Below are 18,872 nucleotides of genomic sequence, written 5' to 3' on the forward strand. Positions count from 1 at the left end.
TATTAAGTGTTAAAAGTATAAAAACAGTGGAATAAAATGAAAAAACAATATAATGTGAACTTTTAGATGCAGTCAAGTAACTTTAATTTCATAATAATCTGCAAATATATGTACATTTTTAAGTCAATTCATCTTCCAGCATATACTAAATTCATACCATTTACATTCAAGTATGTTCCCTCTCACAGTGATAAATCCTGTATTAGCTCACTTTGCTACTGTCTGCAAAAAGCCGACATGATCTGGAAGATCAGATGTCACTGATCTCTATTTGTCAGTTTCTCTCTTTAGAACACGTATAAAGGCATCTCTTGGAACCTCAACATTGCCGATTTTTCTCATCAACCTCTTGCCTTCTGCTTGCCTCCTTAAAAGCTTCATTCTTCTTGTAATGTCGCCACCATACTGTGGAAAAAAAAATTATTTACTAAGCCTAAACTACAACTGCAGCTACAGTACATTCCAGCCACAAAAAACTCTAGGGTTTAAAAATAGTCAGAAAGGCTGGTTATATTTTGACAAAAAGATTACTTTATACTTCCAATAGTTTGGCCTAAAGGCCACTAGTTAGAAAGGAAGCAAATAAGCACATTAATTTGGACAATTGAGTGTTGAACTGTCACCTAAATATATACATTCCTATAAGCCTGGCTGACACTAGGCAACACATTAGATCCAAATCCCTTTGGAATAGCAGCAGGATACCAGCTCAGATACACTGTGGCATCTTGACTAGCACTAGGTGCTTACATCTAGAAAAATGACCTAAACCCTTGTACAGTGTTGAACAGACTCCATCCCACAGCTGTGCTTAGCAGAATTCTATTGCAGTTGTGAGAAAGGGACACTTGTTTAATATTTTCCAGTATGTTCACTTCAGGAAGTTAAATCCAAGATAAATAAGAGGTTTCCAATAGCTTTGTTGAGTCTTGTCCATAGTCAGCTATTGCACATTTAAAGCTTTATTGCAATGTATTACTGCAAACCTAAGTAGAAGTCTAATCACAATCAAGTCTCAAAATAAGCAAATTTATATTTTCTTCTGTCACCTAAAACCCAATTTAGGAAACATGAAGTTACCTATATGCCTGTGTACACACACACACACATATTTACTGTGTGCCTACAACTATTAGAAAATGATGAGGAGATGAAACAGATACTCAAAGTGTGTGACTGAAAACACCACCACTTTATCTGATCCACTCTTCAAGCTGCAGCAAGAGGTTACAAGAGTTGGATTTTAAAATAAAAGCTTAAAAGTATCTGTTAGAATTCCACAGACACTTAGGAGCACAAATAGAATATGTCTTTGCTGTGTTTCTAGGAAGAGAGGGGCATATCATCTTAGCAGGACTCTAAGGTTTACAAATGTCAGAAACATAAAGAAAAGAGAAAAAAAATAACCTACACATTTTGCCACAACATTTTTTCTGTAAGGTTTCAGCCTGCAAAATAAAATAACACATACACTTTAACATATTAGAACATCTGCATGTGAAGCTAAGTACTTACGTTGTTAAAATGTTACTTGTTTTTGTACTAGTTTTGTAAGATGCTTTGGCATCATAACATTTTCAGGTTTTGTGTACAAAAGATGAAGCTTTAAACAGAAGATGAAATTCACAGTTTTCAATTCTAGAAATATCACTTAGGGCATATAATATGTACATAAAGAAATCACAATCTTGGCTTTTTATCTGGAATTTCGGCAGTGTCTCACAGGAAGTGTTACATCCATGTGTATATACATGTATAAACAAATTCTTATAGCACCTCTGCCTGAATTCTGACCTTTAATTATTTTACCACTATTTAAATCCTATTTAAACAGCAACAGAAAAATGTGATGAGAAACACAACATCAAGGAAATGGTTTACTTTAAAGAAGCATGTGCTAGGAAAATGTTTTTGTGTTCAGCTGCAACATATTTCCTTTGGAACAGCACAAATCAGCTATTTTTTTGCTGACTCTCATAGCAAAGTATTCCACAACTAGCTGATTCTTTTCAGTAGTAAGAAACTTTTTCCACTGCCAGAGGAAGTGGATACATGTGGTGGAAGTTACACTTTATCCACTAAGTGCAAATCTGACCCCAAGCACCCTACAATAAAAATAGTTTCTTTGTATAAATTTAAATGTTTAATCAATAGTCACTGCTCAAATGTGGTTTTTTTTTTCAAGTAGCATATATCAAGAAAAATACAACTTTATAGCAAAATTCAAGTCCTGTAACGTATAAAACTAGGTAAGACTTCACAAGTCTGTATTTTACATATCTTAAAATATGGACAGAAAAAAAACAAGGGGAATAAAAAGGCTTCACTTACGTTTCTCTTGCAATGATCTTCTTGCCAATGGCAGCCTGGATGGCTATTTCAAACAACTGTCTAGGAATAGTCTCTTTTAAACGTTCACACAGAAGTTTACCAGCAGCATAGGCTTTATCTCTGAAAAAAAGGTCAGCAACACTAAAAATATATCCATAAATCAAACTCTGAATGAAGGATTTTATTAGAGGTTTTCCTCTTCTTAACTCAGAAGATAAGCTGATCAGATCAAATTTTACATCTAATTAGTGGTTTCTGTATGTCACCTGTTTCATGCTAGCAAGTGATAAGACTGTATTAACTTCAGTATATAACACTGTATAAAGTATTTATAAAAAACACCCTGATTATCCATCACAAATGAAGATATTTTGAATACTGCCACAGCTTCAAGTGAAATTTTAAACTAGGTCAAGGAGAATTTTCATTCATCGTGGGCTCAAGCGCTTAAAATATACATATTACAGAATGCTTTCAAAGTCTGGTTTTGTATCACAAGAAAAAAATAACATACTCTTGTCATCTGCTAATAAAAATTATCGAACTATATTCAGCATCTGCATATACTTCAGGTTTTGGACAGAGAAAACAACAAAAGGTCTAAAGAAGCTACTAACAGATACTTTCATAAGCTATTAGAAAGAAATGGGTCTATCCTTATAAAAATATCCATATTTAGCAGACATTCTTTACCAACATACATGCTTTCAGGTAGTGGCAATGTGACTCCTTGCTACCTGTATAGAGCAAACAGTTTAAACATGAAGTACTTAAGTCAGGTTCACTCAGCATTACAGTTTTAAGAGGTACATATATTTACTACTACAGTAAGAACAAATGATGACTATCTTAATACCAAGCTTACAGTAATCTCTGCAATGCTTTCTCTATAAATGTAATTCAGCATAATTCTTACAGATGCAGTTTTTACAGTGGGAAGACTGAGAATACCTGCAGCAAGAGCAAAATGAGTGCAACTATGAGTTTAAAAAAAAAAAAACAAAAACAACGGAAATCTAAAGCCTAAAGAAAGGTTGTCAGTTTTAGTGAGTAAAACAGTTCAGGGTACAAGCGAAATTGATCAAAAAATACACGTTAAAGCAGTAACTAACTTTTGCAAAGTGGCCCACTCCATTTTGCATCTTTTCAGGTAGAAATTTGAGACATGCATTAACTAGCAATTGTATGCAAGACAGTTAGTCCCCTTCAGCCCCGTGATCCTTCTGAACAAGGCAAGAGGTTTATTTTCCTATGTCAGCCTTCTGGAGTTACAGAATTCTAAGGATTTCAAGATTGCAGTTATGTAAAAATAGGAAAATATACAAATACTTAGCAACTACAAGTATTTTAAGAAGGAAAACCAAAAAACCCACAAAAGTAGGCATTATTGGAAAGAGATGCTGAAGTTACAGAAGGGAGCCTTGTAAAAACTTTGTGAGAAGACAGGGGACAGGCTGGAAACAGGAAAGGCATTATTCTCACCTCTAATGCCTGAAATGCTCATAGAAATGGAATAATTTTAGCAAAAAATTCTGAGGTAATTGCATCCAGTAAATATTTACATTCTCCTGGTACTCTCTCTGGAAACAATGTAATAACAAACTTCTATGGAACAGGAACTACTGGGAGAACAAAATCATTTTTTGTCAGTATTAAGCATCATAAATGATTCATCTAGAATCTCACAGATTGGTATGCACTTAAATTTTTCCAGCCCTTTAGAAGATTGGCATTTTGCATTTCTTTCTGTCTGCCCGGCATTTTCCACAAAAATATGATATCCAGAATTTAAGCTAAGAAAGGGAAGTAAAAAAATGGCTATTAATTATTTCCTCATTTTCATACTAAAAAATGCTTCTCTTTTTCAGTGGTAATGAAGGTGGTCATATGGAAAAATCTTCAATGCAAATCTTCAAACAGATTTATTCAGAGTAACACATATACCTAGAGTCATTTAGAATCATATAAACATTTAGGCCAGAAAAGACCTTAAGATCATCAAGTCCTATTAACAGGCAATGTTTTCACTGTTATTCCTTTTGAATAAGGGATCCAGTAAACCTACTTGTGTATGATAGTTGCCAGTTCTTCAACTGGATTTCCGTTTAGAAGAATATCCATTTTGATTAGGTCTGCTGATTGGTAACCTGCATCTTCATAATCAAAACTAAAAAAATAAAAGCAGATCAAAAATTAGTTATGATCTTGTATAAATTATATTTTGCATTCTTTGTTCCATAGATTTTATAGACACATTTCTTAATAAAACACTTGAACTTTTTAATATAATGGGAGTACAGTTTTTAGAAGTCTCTCCATACATCTTCATGCTAGAAATGTACTGCATGTAATGTCCCATCAATGCAGAAAGATGTCATCTTGACTTCAAGGATGTCTTTCCAATCTAATCAGCAATTAGAAATCTACATGCTTAACTCAGTCTTAAAGAACCCTTCAACACAGCTTTTGAACACTCAATGTCCTGAATTTCACAGGAATCAAACACCGATCCAGGGCTGTCTTCTTTTCATCCTCTTATCTGACAAACTTTTTATGTGACCCCTATTATCACTGTCTCTGGTTTTCACTTAGTTTCCAAACCAGATTTCTTCTTTGGTAGGTGTGGGCATTGCTGTCTGTGTGGTAGTTTACAAAAATTCTTAAAATGGAAGAGATTTAGAGGTGATGTATGCAATAGATAGATAGATAGATAAATGGAGATAAATAGACAAATGGATCTTGCATGTAAGTATAATTGTGGAGGATCATCAGTATTGCTGTAATGGGGTCAAATATGAAATACCAGAAAAGGGGGGTAAAATCTTTCAAGATTATTTCAAAGTACTTCTGTCTTGGTTGGGTTAATAACCACAGATGTGTGAATGGATCCATATAACAGAAATATGATTACCGAGAGCACTACATACACAAGCTGTATTAAGGAGTCAATTAAGAAATACAAACTAATAAATAAATAATGCAACATTGTTGGCAATCATCCATGAATCAATGGAAACCCAGCATAATTCTGCTAATGAGACAGGTTCTTGATAAACAGGTTAGGTTTTATGTAGTGGGGGAGCTAGATCCAGAGAGGAAATTCCATCGCTCCGTTTCTTCTACCTTGCCTTTCCACTTTTGTTTATGCTTTTGTTGCATATATATATATAAACCTGGGCAAGACATGTCTTATGTACATTTATAAGGCATAATTATAGAAAACATAAACTCAAAGCAAACTCAGTCCTTCAATAAAATTCATTTTTATGTTTATAAAATAAATAATGTAATTAGGTATACCAGTTCCTGCTGTGTTAGCATATCCCATTAACATACCACGTTTGTGAGAGCTATTGAGCCTCCTGGGGCAGAAGCTCATCACCATGCAACATTTTCCCTTCCATTAACCTCACAAAGGCTCTTCACAAACATCTGAGCACTGTACTAGACTCTGAATTCATAGCAGCCACCCACAACAGAAAATTTTGTCTCAAAATACATGATTTTATTTTTTCACATAATAAAGCATGTATGTAAAGTAAGTACTGTTTGTTTTAAATACCATGTTGTTTTTACTAGCTTTAAACAATCAATGTTTTCCTTTTTCCACGAGGAGCCAGTTCATACAGTAAGTAGTACAGTTTCAGTGATTCCATTGAAAAAAATTGTACAGTGTCACTTCAGACAAGGAAAGACCATTTAGGTCTAACTCATACAGATAAGCCAGTGCCACTCCAGAGGGTGCCCTTGAAAAATACATGCACTGCCAAACGATTATTAGGTATTGACACACTTTTCATGTTTTTCAGACTTATTTCCATCCATTTTCACAGTGAAGAGAGACTAGATTTGCAGCACCACCATAAAGGAATATTCTTTACTTGTGCCCTTCCACAGCTGTTCCTCAGGCCTTTTTTTACCATACCACCCCCCTTCAGGGTCCAGGGTGGGAGGAGGAGAAGGGGGAACAGGGGAGGTAGTTACCTTGCATAGCCAGAAGACAGAGACTTAAGAGCATCATAAAAATCCACCACAATTTCATTCAGTGGAAAGAGGTATTTTAGCATAACCCTGTTTTCATCAATGTACAACATATCTTTCTGGACTGCCCTACGATCCTAGACAAATAAAAATTGTTTTAGTTTCCCTTGAAATTTTCTATAAAAAAACACAAAGCAAATTAAAATGAACAGCAATCAAGCTACACAAGAGAACTCCTGTACTTAAGCCCCAAGGTAACTTTCTTATTGGTAGTTTGCTGAAGTGCCAGGACAAATTGCAGCACTGTAAAAAATGAAGTGGTTACAACTAATGCTGAATTTCTGCTTCTGCTTACTGCTGCCACAGTAGGACTTGCAGGCTCATCTTCTTTCCTCCCAGGAGGATGTTCTTAAAGTTATTTTAGAAATTCTTTTTAATAAATTTTATTCTTCACTGTACTGATTTGTATTATGCATTTTGGAATGTTAAAAGCCAAGAAAATATTGTGAAGAAATAATATAAATACAATATGCATGGCAGTTAAAACATTTTCAATTAGAAGTATTCCAAATACAGTAAGGCAAATTTGGCCATCACTATCCTAAATTTACTTTCAGTGAAGTACTGAAAAAAGTACACAGGCACATAGTCAGAAATGCTGGCAGAAGTTGTATTCCCGTGAATATACTTCTAAAAAAACCAATACATCTTATTCCCCTGCTGCAGACTCCATTCATTCAGGAGACCAGAACTATGAATTAGTCTAGTACACACTAAGCACTTTGTCGTCACTGAAATTCATCATTATCTTTTCAGTTTATGGATTCTGTAGTTCAGAATTTTACAAATAAAATGTTAAAAATTATTTTATCTTTCAAAAGTATTCAATAATTACTTCAAAGACACTATTTAAGTAGTAATATCTATTATCATACTATCTTGTGTCTTCACTTTAAGTATGAGGTGAAGAGCTTAAAAAGGCAAAGGACAAAATTAAAATTACACACCAACCTGACACAAGGTAATTATTTTCCCAATATATTCATGAGGTGTTACAATAGTACCAAGAACAGTTGGCTCCAAATACTCTGATACTGAAAGTTTATCAGGAAATTGAGCAGGGTTGATAATAGTAATCTGGTCTTTTCCATACTCCTGAAAACAAACAAATAAACCAGATATTGTAATTTTAAAAGTAAGTAAAATGAACAGCAAAGGAGACAAATACTGCATTGAACAAATGCTAAAAAATTGCCTGAAAACATTGGTGCATTATCCAACCCAAGTTTAAACCAAGGACGATTTTAGAAGAGATTTTTATAAAACATATAGAAGTCCATTATCAGCATATCCTTAAGTATCATCATGCAGAAATTAGCTTTTTACTTGGGAAATGATAGAAATGCAAAAAAACTTTATATCCGTCTTTCCAGATCTCTCCCTGTAAATTGAGAATCTTCCTTTTTACTTCGTCCTGATCCTCTAAGTTACTACTACACAGCTTCAACAGAAGACCTGCTCTAAATATTTCAGAGTTCAGTGGTGGGGACCTTCTCCTCTAAGTAGAACTTTGGGTTCAGGTTCCCTCACATGCTGAAGTGGATTTAGAAATTAAGTTTTTGATTCCTGTGTAAGTGCTTTCATTACCTACTTTTTCCAGTCCAACATCCCAGTAAAGGCTGGCGTTACCCTTCTGAGGTAAAAGGAAGGTTATGCTACTTTTTGTGTAAATGCAACTTCCCTCTCCTCCAAAGCAAGTGATTACATCATTCCCACTGACAGGGGACCCAACTTCCAGCATTGTTTGAAAGGAATCCCACATCAACAGTCCAGAATCACACACCAAATGTGTCAGCTACTTCATTCAGCTGTTATACTGTCTGAGTAAGAAACCAAAACAACCAAAGAGATAAAAGGTCTATGCCTCACACCTTGCAAGTACAGAAACCTTCCTTATACAAGTTTTTAGTAATTTACAGAACAATCAGCCAATTTGCAGCCTCCTCTGTCAGCAGGTGCTCTAAGTCTACCTCTTTCTCTCTCTAAAACTCAAAACACAGTATTTCTACTTGCACCCAGTTTAATGAAGTTAGCACATGCCCATTTAATTGTGATGAAAAAAATCTCACTTTTTTTCACCAGTCCCTGCCAATCTACAGTATCATGACAATCTATTCCTAGACACGTTCATGTTTTCTGACAGATAAAGACTGGAAGATTATTTCACCTGCTTTTAATGCAGTCCAGTCAGTAAGCACTTAAAAGAATACAGCAAGATATGTGTGCTATACTCCCATTTTCAAGGAAAAGTATAAGACATAAAAAGAGAGTGCTTGAAATGAAATGGGAAAGAGAGGTTAACATCCTTAAGAAAATTAAAAACTATTTAAGTAATATACTGGTGTTTCTGATGCTTACTATAAAATACAGTACTAGCCTACATTGAAAAAGACACTCTAGATGTTATATTTACGTAACTTTTACATACCTTTATCAACTTTGCTGAGGAAAGAACAGCTTTATATGGAACTGTAGGTGCAGTCAAAATAACAGACATGTTATACTCTTGCTCCAAACGCTGATTAAAGACTTCCATATGTAGAAGACCAAGGAAGCCCAATCTGGAAAGTAAATACCCTGTTGGTAGAAGTATTTCTGTATCCTCTAGAATTTCACAGTGGTCTTTTTCACCCTCCAGCATGTTTACAGTGCTAGTATCAGGCAGAGCAAACAACCTTCAAGGGACCAAATAATCCTACAGTTGAATTAAGTCTTGGAGAACAAAAACTATTAATCACAAAAATTTTCATTCTCTGTGCAATCAGAAAATGTAAAAAAATCAAATGCTTTTGATCTTTATCATTAATTTGAATTACAGCTTCCAATTTTGAATTAAGTTTAATTCTATCTTCAGTTTATTTAAACATGCACTAACTTATGAAGGGTTTCAACAATGAAAGCAGCACAAAAACCTCACCTCCATCCAGCTCCTAAGGCAAGGCTACTGTCACGATGAACAGTTACACTGGAGTCATTCAATGTCAGCCTTTCCAAAGCACTTTTGAGATTATTATATTCTGTTTGATCTGTTGGATACATTCCTGTCAAAATAGATTAAACAGAAGTGATGTGACAGAGAGCTTTAGCTACGGTGTACCTGGCTTTCAAATATGCCACTTACAGTTAACAGAGTAATAAAATCAGGAATAGTTACTTTCTGCTCCATCAGTTTTTAAATGTGAAAAACATCATAAGGATTCTTCATTCCTCAAGAAAAAAATTAGTCAAAACATAAAAATGTTTTAGATTACCTCAGAATTAACATCTAAACCATAATGGCAGAATCACTGTGGAAGATTCACAGTTGAGTATAACCACAGTTTTGCAGTGTAAATGTACAGACTTCACTGAGATGTTCCCTCAAAGCTAAGAGTAAGTGAAAAATAAAAAGCATCATTTCAGAATTGCAAATATTCCTCTATTCTTTCGAAATTAATAAAAACAGCTGTTTGTATAACTACTGCCTGAAACAGATTCTACTGTATCACTTTTCACATGTTTGTATGCTCAGAAAATGCCATCTACATCAAGAAGCAACGCACATGCACACAAAAATATTATTTATAAGATTAGACTTTTCAACAGTCACTGAGAGACTGCCTAGTCTCCATGAGACAGTTCAAGTGAGTTTTACACACTGCTTCACAACAGGTCTAGAAAATTAGTTACATTATTAAATTATTTACAGAATTTTTTATAAAGCCACCTTCTGTAGTATTTGTAGTAGTTACTGAAGCTAGTGGCAATAGCTCAACAGAACTATTCAAGCTCAAAAAGTCAAATATTTTACAGGATCATTCTGCATATTAGCTCTGGCAGTTTACCATGTTTAACAAAAATGAAACAGCTGTTAAATTTTAAAAGAAGAAAAACCAACATAATAATTACGGAAACCTAATTATCAAGACAAATCATTCCCTCTTTTTTTTTTTTTTAATTTCAACCCTTCTTTTCCAGCTATTAAGAGTTTACTGGCATTAGAAACAATAATCATGTTTGTGTTGTATTCATGTACAATCAGTCAGCATTTATTACTAATCCTGTTAAGTCACAGGGAAAACACACAAATCTACGTAAGTGACAAACCTCGGCTAAAATTCTAATCCTCCCAACTCTAAATATATATGTCTTCTTTTAAAAGCTCTAACAGCTCTTACTCTTGTCAATGGAAAAAAGTAACTCCACTTTATACCTGATTGATTTACTCCTCACCTGCAAAAACCATTGGCTTCGCTGACTTAAAGCCAGGCAAAGGCTCCACTGGCTGTTTATACAAAAACAGTGTGTCTCCTATTTGGGCTTCCGTTACTTCTTTCATTCCAGCAATCAGGTACCCCACCTGTCCTGCATAGCTAAATAAAATTGTTATTATATGGACATGACTGTTGGCATTAGCAGTATTTCTATTATTTTCCTATTTGATTTAGCCCAGTCAGAAATTCAAATAAATCACCCCTTTAAAGCCCATATCCAATGTCCAGAAGTGAGATTTAAGTTGTTTCACCTCTGAGTTGTGAACAGTCTCACAGTTCTTTTCTGAACAGTACATTTATGATCCTGGATTTTGAATATGGTGTTGCTCCCAGTTTAAAAGCCTGAGGTAGACCTTGAGAAGGTCCTAAGAGAAAGAAACTAGAACAGTTCCCAGCTGCCAGCCCAGCAAGTTTCATATACCAGCAGGATGAAACTAGACAAACACTTTTCATCAGCACATTATGCTAATAGGAGGTGAATACATGGTAAATATTGAGCAAAACACAGTGTACTGGTTTTGGCTGGGATGGAGTAACTTTCTTCAAAGCAGCCTTGTATGAAGCTGTGCTTTGGAATTGTGACTAAAACAAGTGCTGATAACATACCAATGTTTAGGTATTGCTAAACAGCCCCTCTGGGTTTCTCACTGTGCCCCTGCAAGCAAACAGACTGGGAGTGTGCAAGAGACTGGGAGGTGACACAGCCAGGACAACAGTCTCAAACTGGCCAAAAGGGCATTCCACACCACAGATCATCATGCTTAGCAATAAAAAGGAAGTGTAGTCTTTCCAAGACTTCTACTTGTAGACCAGCAGGACATCAGTCTGCTTGTGGAAAGTGGTGAATAATGGACTGTTTTTGCATCACTTGTTTTTATTTCTTTTTTTTTTCTCCTTCATTTATTAAACTGTCTTTATCTCAATCCACAAGTACCTTCTCAGTTCTCATCCTGCTAGGGTTGGAGAGTGAGCAGGGGGCTGGCTGGGTTGCTGGCTGGGTTCAACACACCAGACACAGTAATGTAACCTGAGAATGCCCCCAATAAAGTTATTAACATTTATTTGGTTGCAAACTGGTAAAACTTCTCCACTAATTCTAAGTACCTGATTTTCTTCCCACTGCTGCCATTGAGAAGCCAGTTTCTGGAAGCTGTTGCATTCATGGATTTTAAGTTTTCCACCCTCAAAATATGCTGCAGCAATAACTAAGATGAAGCCCCATTCCCTTCCACTCTCAAACAAGGCAGCTCCTAGAAATAAATTGGACAGCTGAGTAAGAATATAGAACACTAGCCTTTAAACACCTAGCTGTCCATATGTTCCATGTAGTACAGAAGATAATGGATTCCTCCCACAACAAGGCCCAAAAAGCACTCCCTAAAACCTTCTGCCTCAGCATGCCCAAAATAAAAAATGACACAGAGCATTAAACTGCAAACAGTAATTATTTAAAAAACCCACCACCAAAGAACAAGAACAAAAACTTAGACATCTCCCTGTTTTAACCTCTCAAAGCAAAAAACATACAGAAATGCAGGACATTGTAGCTTACCCCAACAGATGATTTGTTCCACTGTAAGAAGTTTTTACTTACAGTTTATGTGTTGGCTGTTCATCTGGAGTCAGAATTCCAACTTCATTTACTTCGTATCTTTTCTTAGTGTGTGCCGACACAATTTTCTGTCCTTTTGCAATCTCCCCACCAAAGAGCGCAATGTTAGCTATGACACCTCGGTAGTGGTCAAAGGTAGAGTCAAATACTAAGGCTTTCAATGGCTCAGCAGTATTACATTGGGGTCTGTCACCAAAAAAATTAGAACAATGTATTATGCAGTGTGTTTTCATTCAGTATTGAATGAGCAGCATGCCCACCCCAAACACTTTCACAGAATCATACCAGGTTGGAAGGGATTTCCAGTACCACCTGATCCAACTTTTCTTGGCAAAAACACAGGCTTAACAAGATGGCCCAGCACCCTGCCCAAACAAAGCAGAGAGTGTGTCCAATGGTGGGGAATCCACCACCTTCCTGGAAAGATTATTCCAACAGCTCTTTGTAGCTACTGTTTAAATACCACAACACGACAAAAGGTCTTCCTTAAGCCTTCTTTTCTCAAGGCTGCCCTTTCCTTAAAGGGCAGGCTGCCCAGTCTTTTGATCATCTCTGTGGCTCTTCTGTGGCCCTCTTCAGCCTGTCCACATTTTCTACAAAAGAAGGGACCAAAACCAAACACAGTATTCCAGGTATGGACTGACCACCACTGAGCAGAGTGGGATAATGACTTCTCCATCTCTGCTGTTGATATCCTTGTTGAGGCAACACAGCATGCTGCTGTCTTCTTTGCTGCAGCAGCACACTGTTCACTCGTATGGACTTTGGTGTCCACAAAGACTTCTGGGTCCATTTCCACAGAGCTGCTCCCCAGCTAGGTTGATTCCAGCCTGTGCTGTGCTCCTGAATTATGTATTCCCAGGTGCAAGACCTTTGCCTCTGTTGAATTTCATAAGGTTCTTTTTAGCCCACTCTTCCAGCAAAGTTGCTCCCCCTTTCTGAAGTGTCTTATTTCCCCTCTCAGTTTGGTATCACTGGCAAACTTCACTAGGGTACACATCCCAACTTCCATGATGATAATAAACAGCATTGAACCCAATGTGGAACCCTGGTAGACCCTACTTGTGGCCAGGCTGTAAAGGAGCTATTTACCACCACCCTGTGGGTGCAGCCTGTCAGACAGTTCCCATGACACAGACCCACTCCAGACTGTAACACAGTGGCTTCGCCAGGAGGCTGTGAGAAACCTTATCAAAAACCTTAACGATCCAGGTAAAGAGAAACCCAGGTTGCCAGTGTCACTCACACTACACAGCAGGTTACTCTGCTGTAGAAGGTGATCAGGTTTGTCAAGCACAATACGCCCTTGGCGAATCCCTGCTCACTTTTCCCAATCACTTACTTCATCTGACTTGTCATAGGCCCCAGGAGGATTTGTTCCATACCATTTCCAGGGACTGCAGTAAGACTGATGGGCCTACAAATTCCTGGATCCTCCTTTAAGCTCTTCTTTTAAATTGGATATTAGAATTCTTCCAGTCTTCTGGGATGCCCCCTGATCTCCACGGCTTCTCAAAGATTATGAAGAGCAGCTTTGCACAGGAACAGCCAGCTCTCCTACAATCCTCAGGTGGATACTCTCAGGGCCAATGCATGCACAGGGGTCAGGCTCCTCTAATAGTTCACATACCAACTCCTTCTTTGCTGACAGTGGGTCTGTGCATTGACCTGCATTTTTGTTCCCCAGGCCTAAAGCCCAACACTGCTGGTAAAGACAGAGGTAAAGAAAATGTCCCTCTGCTTTTCAGACTCGCTGGTGACTAATTCACCTCTCCTGTTTCAGCACAAGTCACTATTTTCCTTCTGTTTCTCCTACACCTCTCTATAAAATATTTTCTTTAAATCAGATGCCTATTAAGTGTAAAACTACTGCCAATACCATATAAATGCAACTCATGATTTTCTAATTACTTTATAAGGCTAATTAGATACATAATTAAATACAGACTTACGGTGGGATCTTCTCAATGACCTTTTGAAGAACTTTTTCAACATTTGTTCCTTGTTTAGCAGAAATCTAAAACAAATCCAACAACAACTTTATAAGACACATCTTACACTTATTAATTAAATGGGGTCATGTTTACTTAGACAGTTTGGGTGGGACCCATAAAAGCACTCAAAAGGAGACTCTAGAATGCTCTTACTAAAAAATACTGTTTTTTCTTTTGTGAATGGCAATTATTTTTATGATAGAAACAAAAACTATTTATGGATTGACAGTGAGAAATAATTTAAAGTCCTGGATTCCATTCCTCAAAACATACTAGAATCTTTAGCTGACAGTTATTTTTTCCACTCTTACAGGAGACAAAATTTAAAGAATTCTTATGTCAGACAAGAACAGGCAGACAGATAGCACTCTCTTAATTTACAACATGTGCATGTCACTCATTAGTTAGTTATATTATCAGCCATGTTATAAAACTTAAAGATCTTACCCTTATACATTCATCTGTAGGGATATCAAACAGCTTCTCAATTTGTTTTTCAACTCTTTCAGGGTCTGCATTTTTCAAGTCAATCTACAAAACAACAAACTGCTAAATATACAAGAAATCACACCTCCCACATCATCCAGTACTGTAGCTTTCAAAAGTGCAACAAAGAACCTTTATGTATTTATGAGTAAATATTGCCCATCTTTAGGAAAAGATCAATATTCATTCTATAAAGTCTTCCTTTATTGATTTTGGGAAGGATCCCATCTGTAACCAGTCTAGTTTTGGCTTGTTTCATTAGGGAAAACACCTTTGTCCAAGAGTTGGCAAAAATCTTTAGTTTACAAAGTCATTTGAAATCATTAAGTGCTACCTACACTGTTTATATAATCACATATTAAGTACAATATAAATCTACAAAAAGCAATTAACATAAGCTGAGCAGTAATTAATCTTGTGATTCCAATAACACAGCTCTCAAAATTGTATAGAAAGTAATGCTTAGAATTTCATTTAAAATTAAGACTCCACTTTTTAAATATTGGCATTTTAAATACTGACAAACATTTAAATATGTTGTTTCCTCAATATTAATGAACTTTTAACATCACCAATTCCAACCATAAACCCAGCACTGCAAAGTCCACCACACTAAGCACGTCCTTAAGTGCTACATATTTAAATACCTAAATGTATTTCATGAAATTAAAAATTTCACAGCAGTTACTGTAAAATTTTACACAGACAGCAAATACAGAAAATTCCTATTACATTCTAATAATGTTATAACTAAATCCTATAAATATTATAATAAATAACTTTCTTTGTTATGTACTTCTCTTTAAGGTTACATTTCTGATCAGCACTACATACATTTAAACAACCCAAGTATTTATAGAAAACACTAAAAATTTTATTACCTTGTTTATGACAGGGATTACTGAAAGCTGTGCTTCAAAGGCAAGATAGAAGTTTGCCACTGTCTGAGCCTGAATACCCTAGAAAATAACATTGTAAAGTTTAACACAAAAACCTTCTCAGTTTTGGTGTGGTTCTGGGGAGTATCTTTAGGCATACTATACAATTTAAGATTGCTTTGCCATTCTATCAACTCTTTTCATCTAGGAGATGGATAAAAAAAGATTATTAATTATAAGCAACTGCTTTAAAATCACATTATTCTTTTTCTGCAAGGTAATACTTTCATGGAGATAGACCAGGGGCAAAAAAACTGCCAGAAAAAACAAAAAAAACCCCACAACCTAGTTTCCCTCTAGCTTAAGGAAATCCTGAAATACTAAATATAAAAGAAGAATTAAGTACTACACCTCATTTGCATCCACTACAAGTATGACACCTTGACAGGCAGATAGTGATCGCGATACTTCATAGCTGAAATCTACATGGCCCTACGGAGAAAACAAATGTTTACAATTTCAGGTATTTTTGCAAAGATTTCTGTACCAAGTTGTTTCCATTTGTATGTAAGTTCACATTCTTATAAAAGAGCAATTGAATAAACACAGGAAGCCAGAAATCTCCTACTTTTAACTATAAAGACATTTGGATTTGTGTGATTTCAACACTGTTTATGTTTAACTTACTGGCGTGTCAATAAGATTTAAGAGGTAGTTAATTCCTTCATGATTGTAAAAGAGAGATGCAGATTGGGCTTTAACTGTAATTCCTCTTTCACGTTCCACTTGAAGTTTATCCAGCACTTGTTTATTACGGTCAGTTTTAGAAATTGTTCCTAAAAATAAGAAAAAAAAAGTTTTATTACCTAATTTATTACATAAATCTTGAAAATGCCATTAACCAAAAGTTAACCAAGAGCAAATGAATCTTTCCCATACAATTAAGCTAAACAAAGATTTTCAATCAAAAACAAAACAGCGCATCAACTCTTTACATTTGTCAAATGAAGTTTACAAAATAAAGTTACATAAAATACTATCCTGAATAAGCAGGATAAAAAACATTATCTAAGAGATTAAGAAGAAGCAAACATTCCCTTGAATTGTAAATAATTTTGATACCTAGGGAAACTCCCCCTCCTATCACTGAAGAAGAGTGGAGCATTAACATAAAGTGACAGACCTGAAATCAAAATCCCATTCTAGCACAGGCATCAGGCAAAAATGCTCATAGTGATACATGGGAGGTAATCATAAAAAATAGCTTTGATCAGAAGTTTCTCTCCCTGTTTTTTTTTTTTCATTCACCCTCAAATGAGAGTCCAGAATTGCCAGGTCATGACAGTCCCACCCCTTCTGTCCACCTCAACCACCAGCAGTAAACATCATAAACTTAACATGTACTGTTCTAATGGGTGACTGGTTAGAATGACAGAAGTGACATCTTGAACAAGGAAGATGTTGAAAAAAGGAACATCCTGAAACTCCATTTCAGTCTCTTTCCAAAATACTCTTCTCTAATGAATTACACACTGCCTTATGCAGATCTCAACCACAAAGTCCGTGTGTCTGTAACACTGCATAGCTGAGAGCTTAAAAGCACAAGCAACAGTAGAAGAGCAAAAATATTAGAAATTTTAGTAATAATCAATGGTACAGAAACTTAAGATGCCACCTTTCATGTCAGGAAAAGGTAATATAAAATGAGAATGCTTACCTGTAATTTCCAGCAATCTGTCTGCTAGTGTACTTTTGCCATGATCCACGTGAGCTATAATACTGAAGTTTCTAATGCTTTCAACAGGATATGCTGCCATATCTAATTTTTCCTGAAAAACAGCAATTTCTTTTCATAAATCAAGGTTACAGTCTCTATATAGCATATGACCTGGCCTTTAAAAAACCAAATTAATTATTTTAATGTTTTTTCTCTAGAGGAAGCACAAGTTGAACAAAGATACAAAAGCCTGAATGGTCACCATTGTTTAAAATGTCAGCATTTCACTTCAGTCATATAGACACATGTATTCTTTTATCACTAAACAATCACCAACTACGCTGGAAAGTGTGTAAAAGGTACTATGTTCCTATGTACATAGAGAGGCGGAAAACTTTGTTTTACAGTTTCACATTTGTGAAACTACTAAACTTAAGGATTAAGAAAACTGCATTCAGAGGACCATTAAGGACATGATTCTTCACAAGCAGGATATGAATACAGAGCCATTACCCAGAGACTCAGCAAGAAGTGACCTTATGAGGAGCAAGCAGACAGTGAAAAAGGATGCTATAGAGTGCAAGAAGCCAATCCACACACTAAAGTCAAAGTATTTTATTTATTTACAGTTCTATGCAGAAAGGGGCACTTGGTGGAAAATCCACGAAGCCAGCAAACAACTATCAAAACTTTATACTATTTATACATTTTACCAAACAAAGGCATTAATATACACTACCTAAAAGTTATATAGTTGTCTTTTAATTCGTATTCTGTTGGTTAAATGATTCCCTCACTTCTTATGCTAGTTAGCCAGCATGTTCTCTTTCTCTTGAGTTGGTGGGTTTCTTGGCTCTGTTGTCGTGATCGTCCCCTGCCAGAACTACCTTTTTACCCAGCCAGAGCCGATTTCAGCACACTTGCCAAGTTGGCTTTGCTAGCTCCTTTCTTGTCCTGGGAGTTCTGTCAAATGTCCTTCTGGCCCGTGAATTCTGCATTCTTTGTGCCCACTTCTAACAGCTAACAGTACATCCTTGTCTCCAAGCTCTGTTAACCTGTCCCTAGAACTGAGATGACTGAAACATGTCAAGGCCTACACCTCAGCAAGGCAACTCTACCAAGGAGTAACGCGTCCTTCTCACCGCCGGACGCCAGCGCGGGCTGCCCGGCAGTGCCGCGAGCCCCAGGGGCCGGCAGGAGCCGGCCTCGGGCAGGAGCCGGCCTCGGGCAGGAGCCGGCCTCGGGCAGGAGCGTGGGCTGCCCGCGGACTCACCTTGCCGCCGCAGCTGTAGGGCCGCCCGCACGCCGCGGGCAGCCAGGCCGGACGGCAGAGCGGGGCGGCGGCGGGGCAGGGGCTCGGCAGCCGCGCCCCCCAGCGCACAGCCGCCCTGCCGGCGAGGGCCATGGCGCTGGCAGCAGCTCAGCTCAGCTCAGCTGCGCTCAGTTCAGCCCAGCTCAGCCCAGCTCAGCCCAGCCCTGCCCGCCGTGGCCCGCTGCCCTCAGCCGCGCCAGGCGCGCCGCGCGGGGCGGGCGCAGCGCCCCGGAAGGGACGGGACGGGA

General features: G+C 37.0%; 1 protein-coding gene across 2 annotated transcripts; it reads right to left on the reverse strand.

The window, feature by feature from the left end:
- Positions 1-55: 55 nt before the first annotated feature.
- Positions 56-18,803, reverse strand: GUF1 (GTP binding elongation factor GUF1). Of its 2 annotated transcripts, XM_068188421.1 has the most exons (17): positions 18,586-18,803; positions 17,313-17,424; positions 16,283-16,431; positions 16,007-16,087; positions 15,599-15,676; positions 14,679-14,762; positions 14,190-14,254; positions 12,220-12,423; positions 10,585-10,724; positions 9,290-9,413; positions 8,801-8,933; positions 7,324-7,467; positions 6,316-6,449; positions 4,397-4,498; positions 2,332-2,451; positions 1,412-1,448; positions 56-405 (listed from the first exon to the last, which is right to left on the reverse strand). In XM_068188421.1, the coding sequence occupies exons 1-17, from the start codon at positions 18,715-18,717 to the stop codon at positions 268-270; spliced, it is 1,977 nt and encodes a 658-aa protein (XP_068044522.1). In that variant the 5' UTR covers positions 18,718-18,803; the 3' UTR covers positions 56-267. The 2 variants fall into 2 exon arrangements, with proteins under 2 accessions (XP_068044522.1, XP_068044524.1); XM_068188423.1 differs by lacking the exons at positions 14,190-14,254; positions 14,679-14,762; positions 15,599-15,676; ... (2 more) ...; positions 17,313-17,424; positions 18,586-18,803 and adding an exon at positions 11,730-11,875 and having other exon boundaries at positions 12,220-12,355.
- Positions 18,804-18,872: the final 69 nt, after the last annotated feature.

The sequence above is a fragment of the Anomalospiza imberbis genome, chromosome 4 (assembly GCF_031753505.1).
Source record: "Anomalospiza imberbis isolate Cuckoo-Finch-1a 21T00152 chromosome 4, ASM3175350v1, whole genome shotgun sequence".
In the NCBI taxonomy this organism is placed as follows: Eukaryota; Metazoa; Chordata; class Aves; order Passeriformes; family Viduidae; genus Anomalospiza; species Anomalospiza imberbis.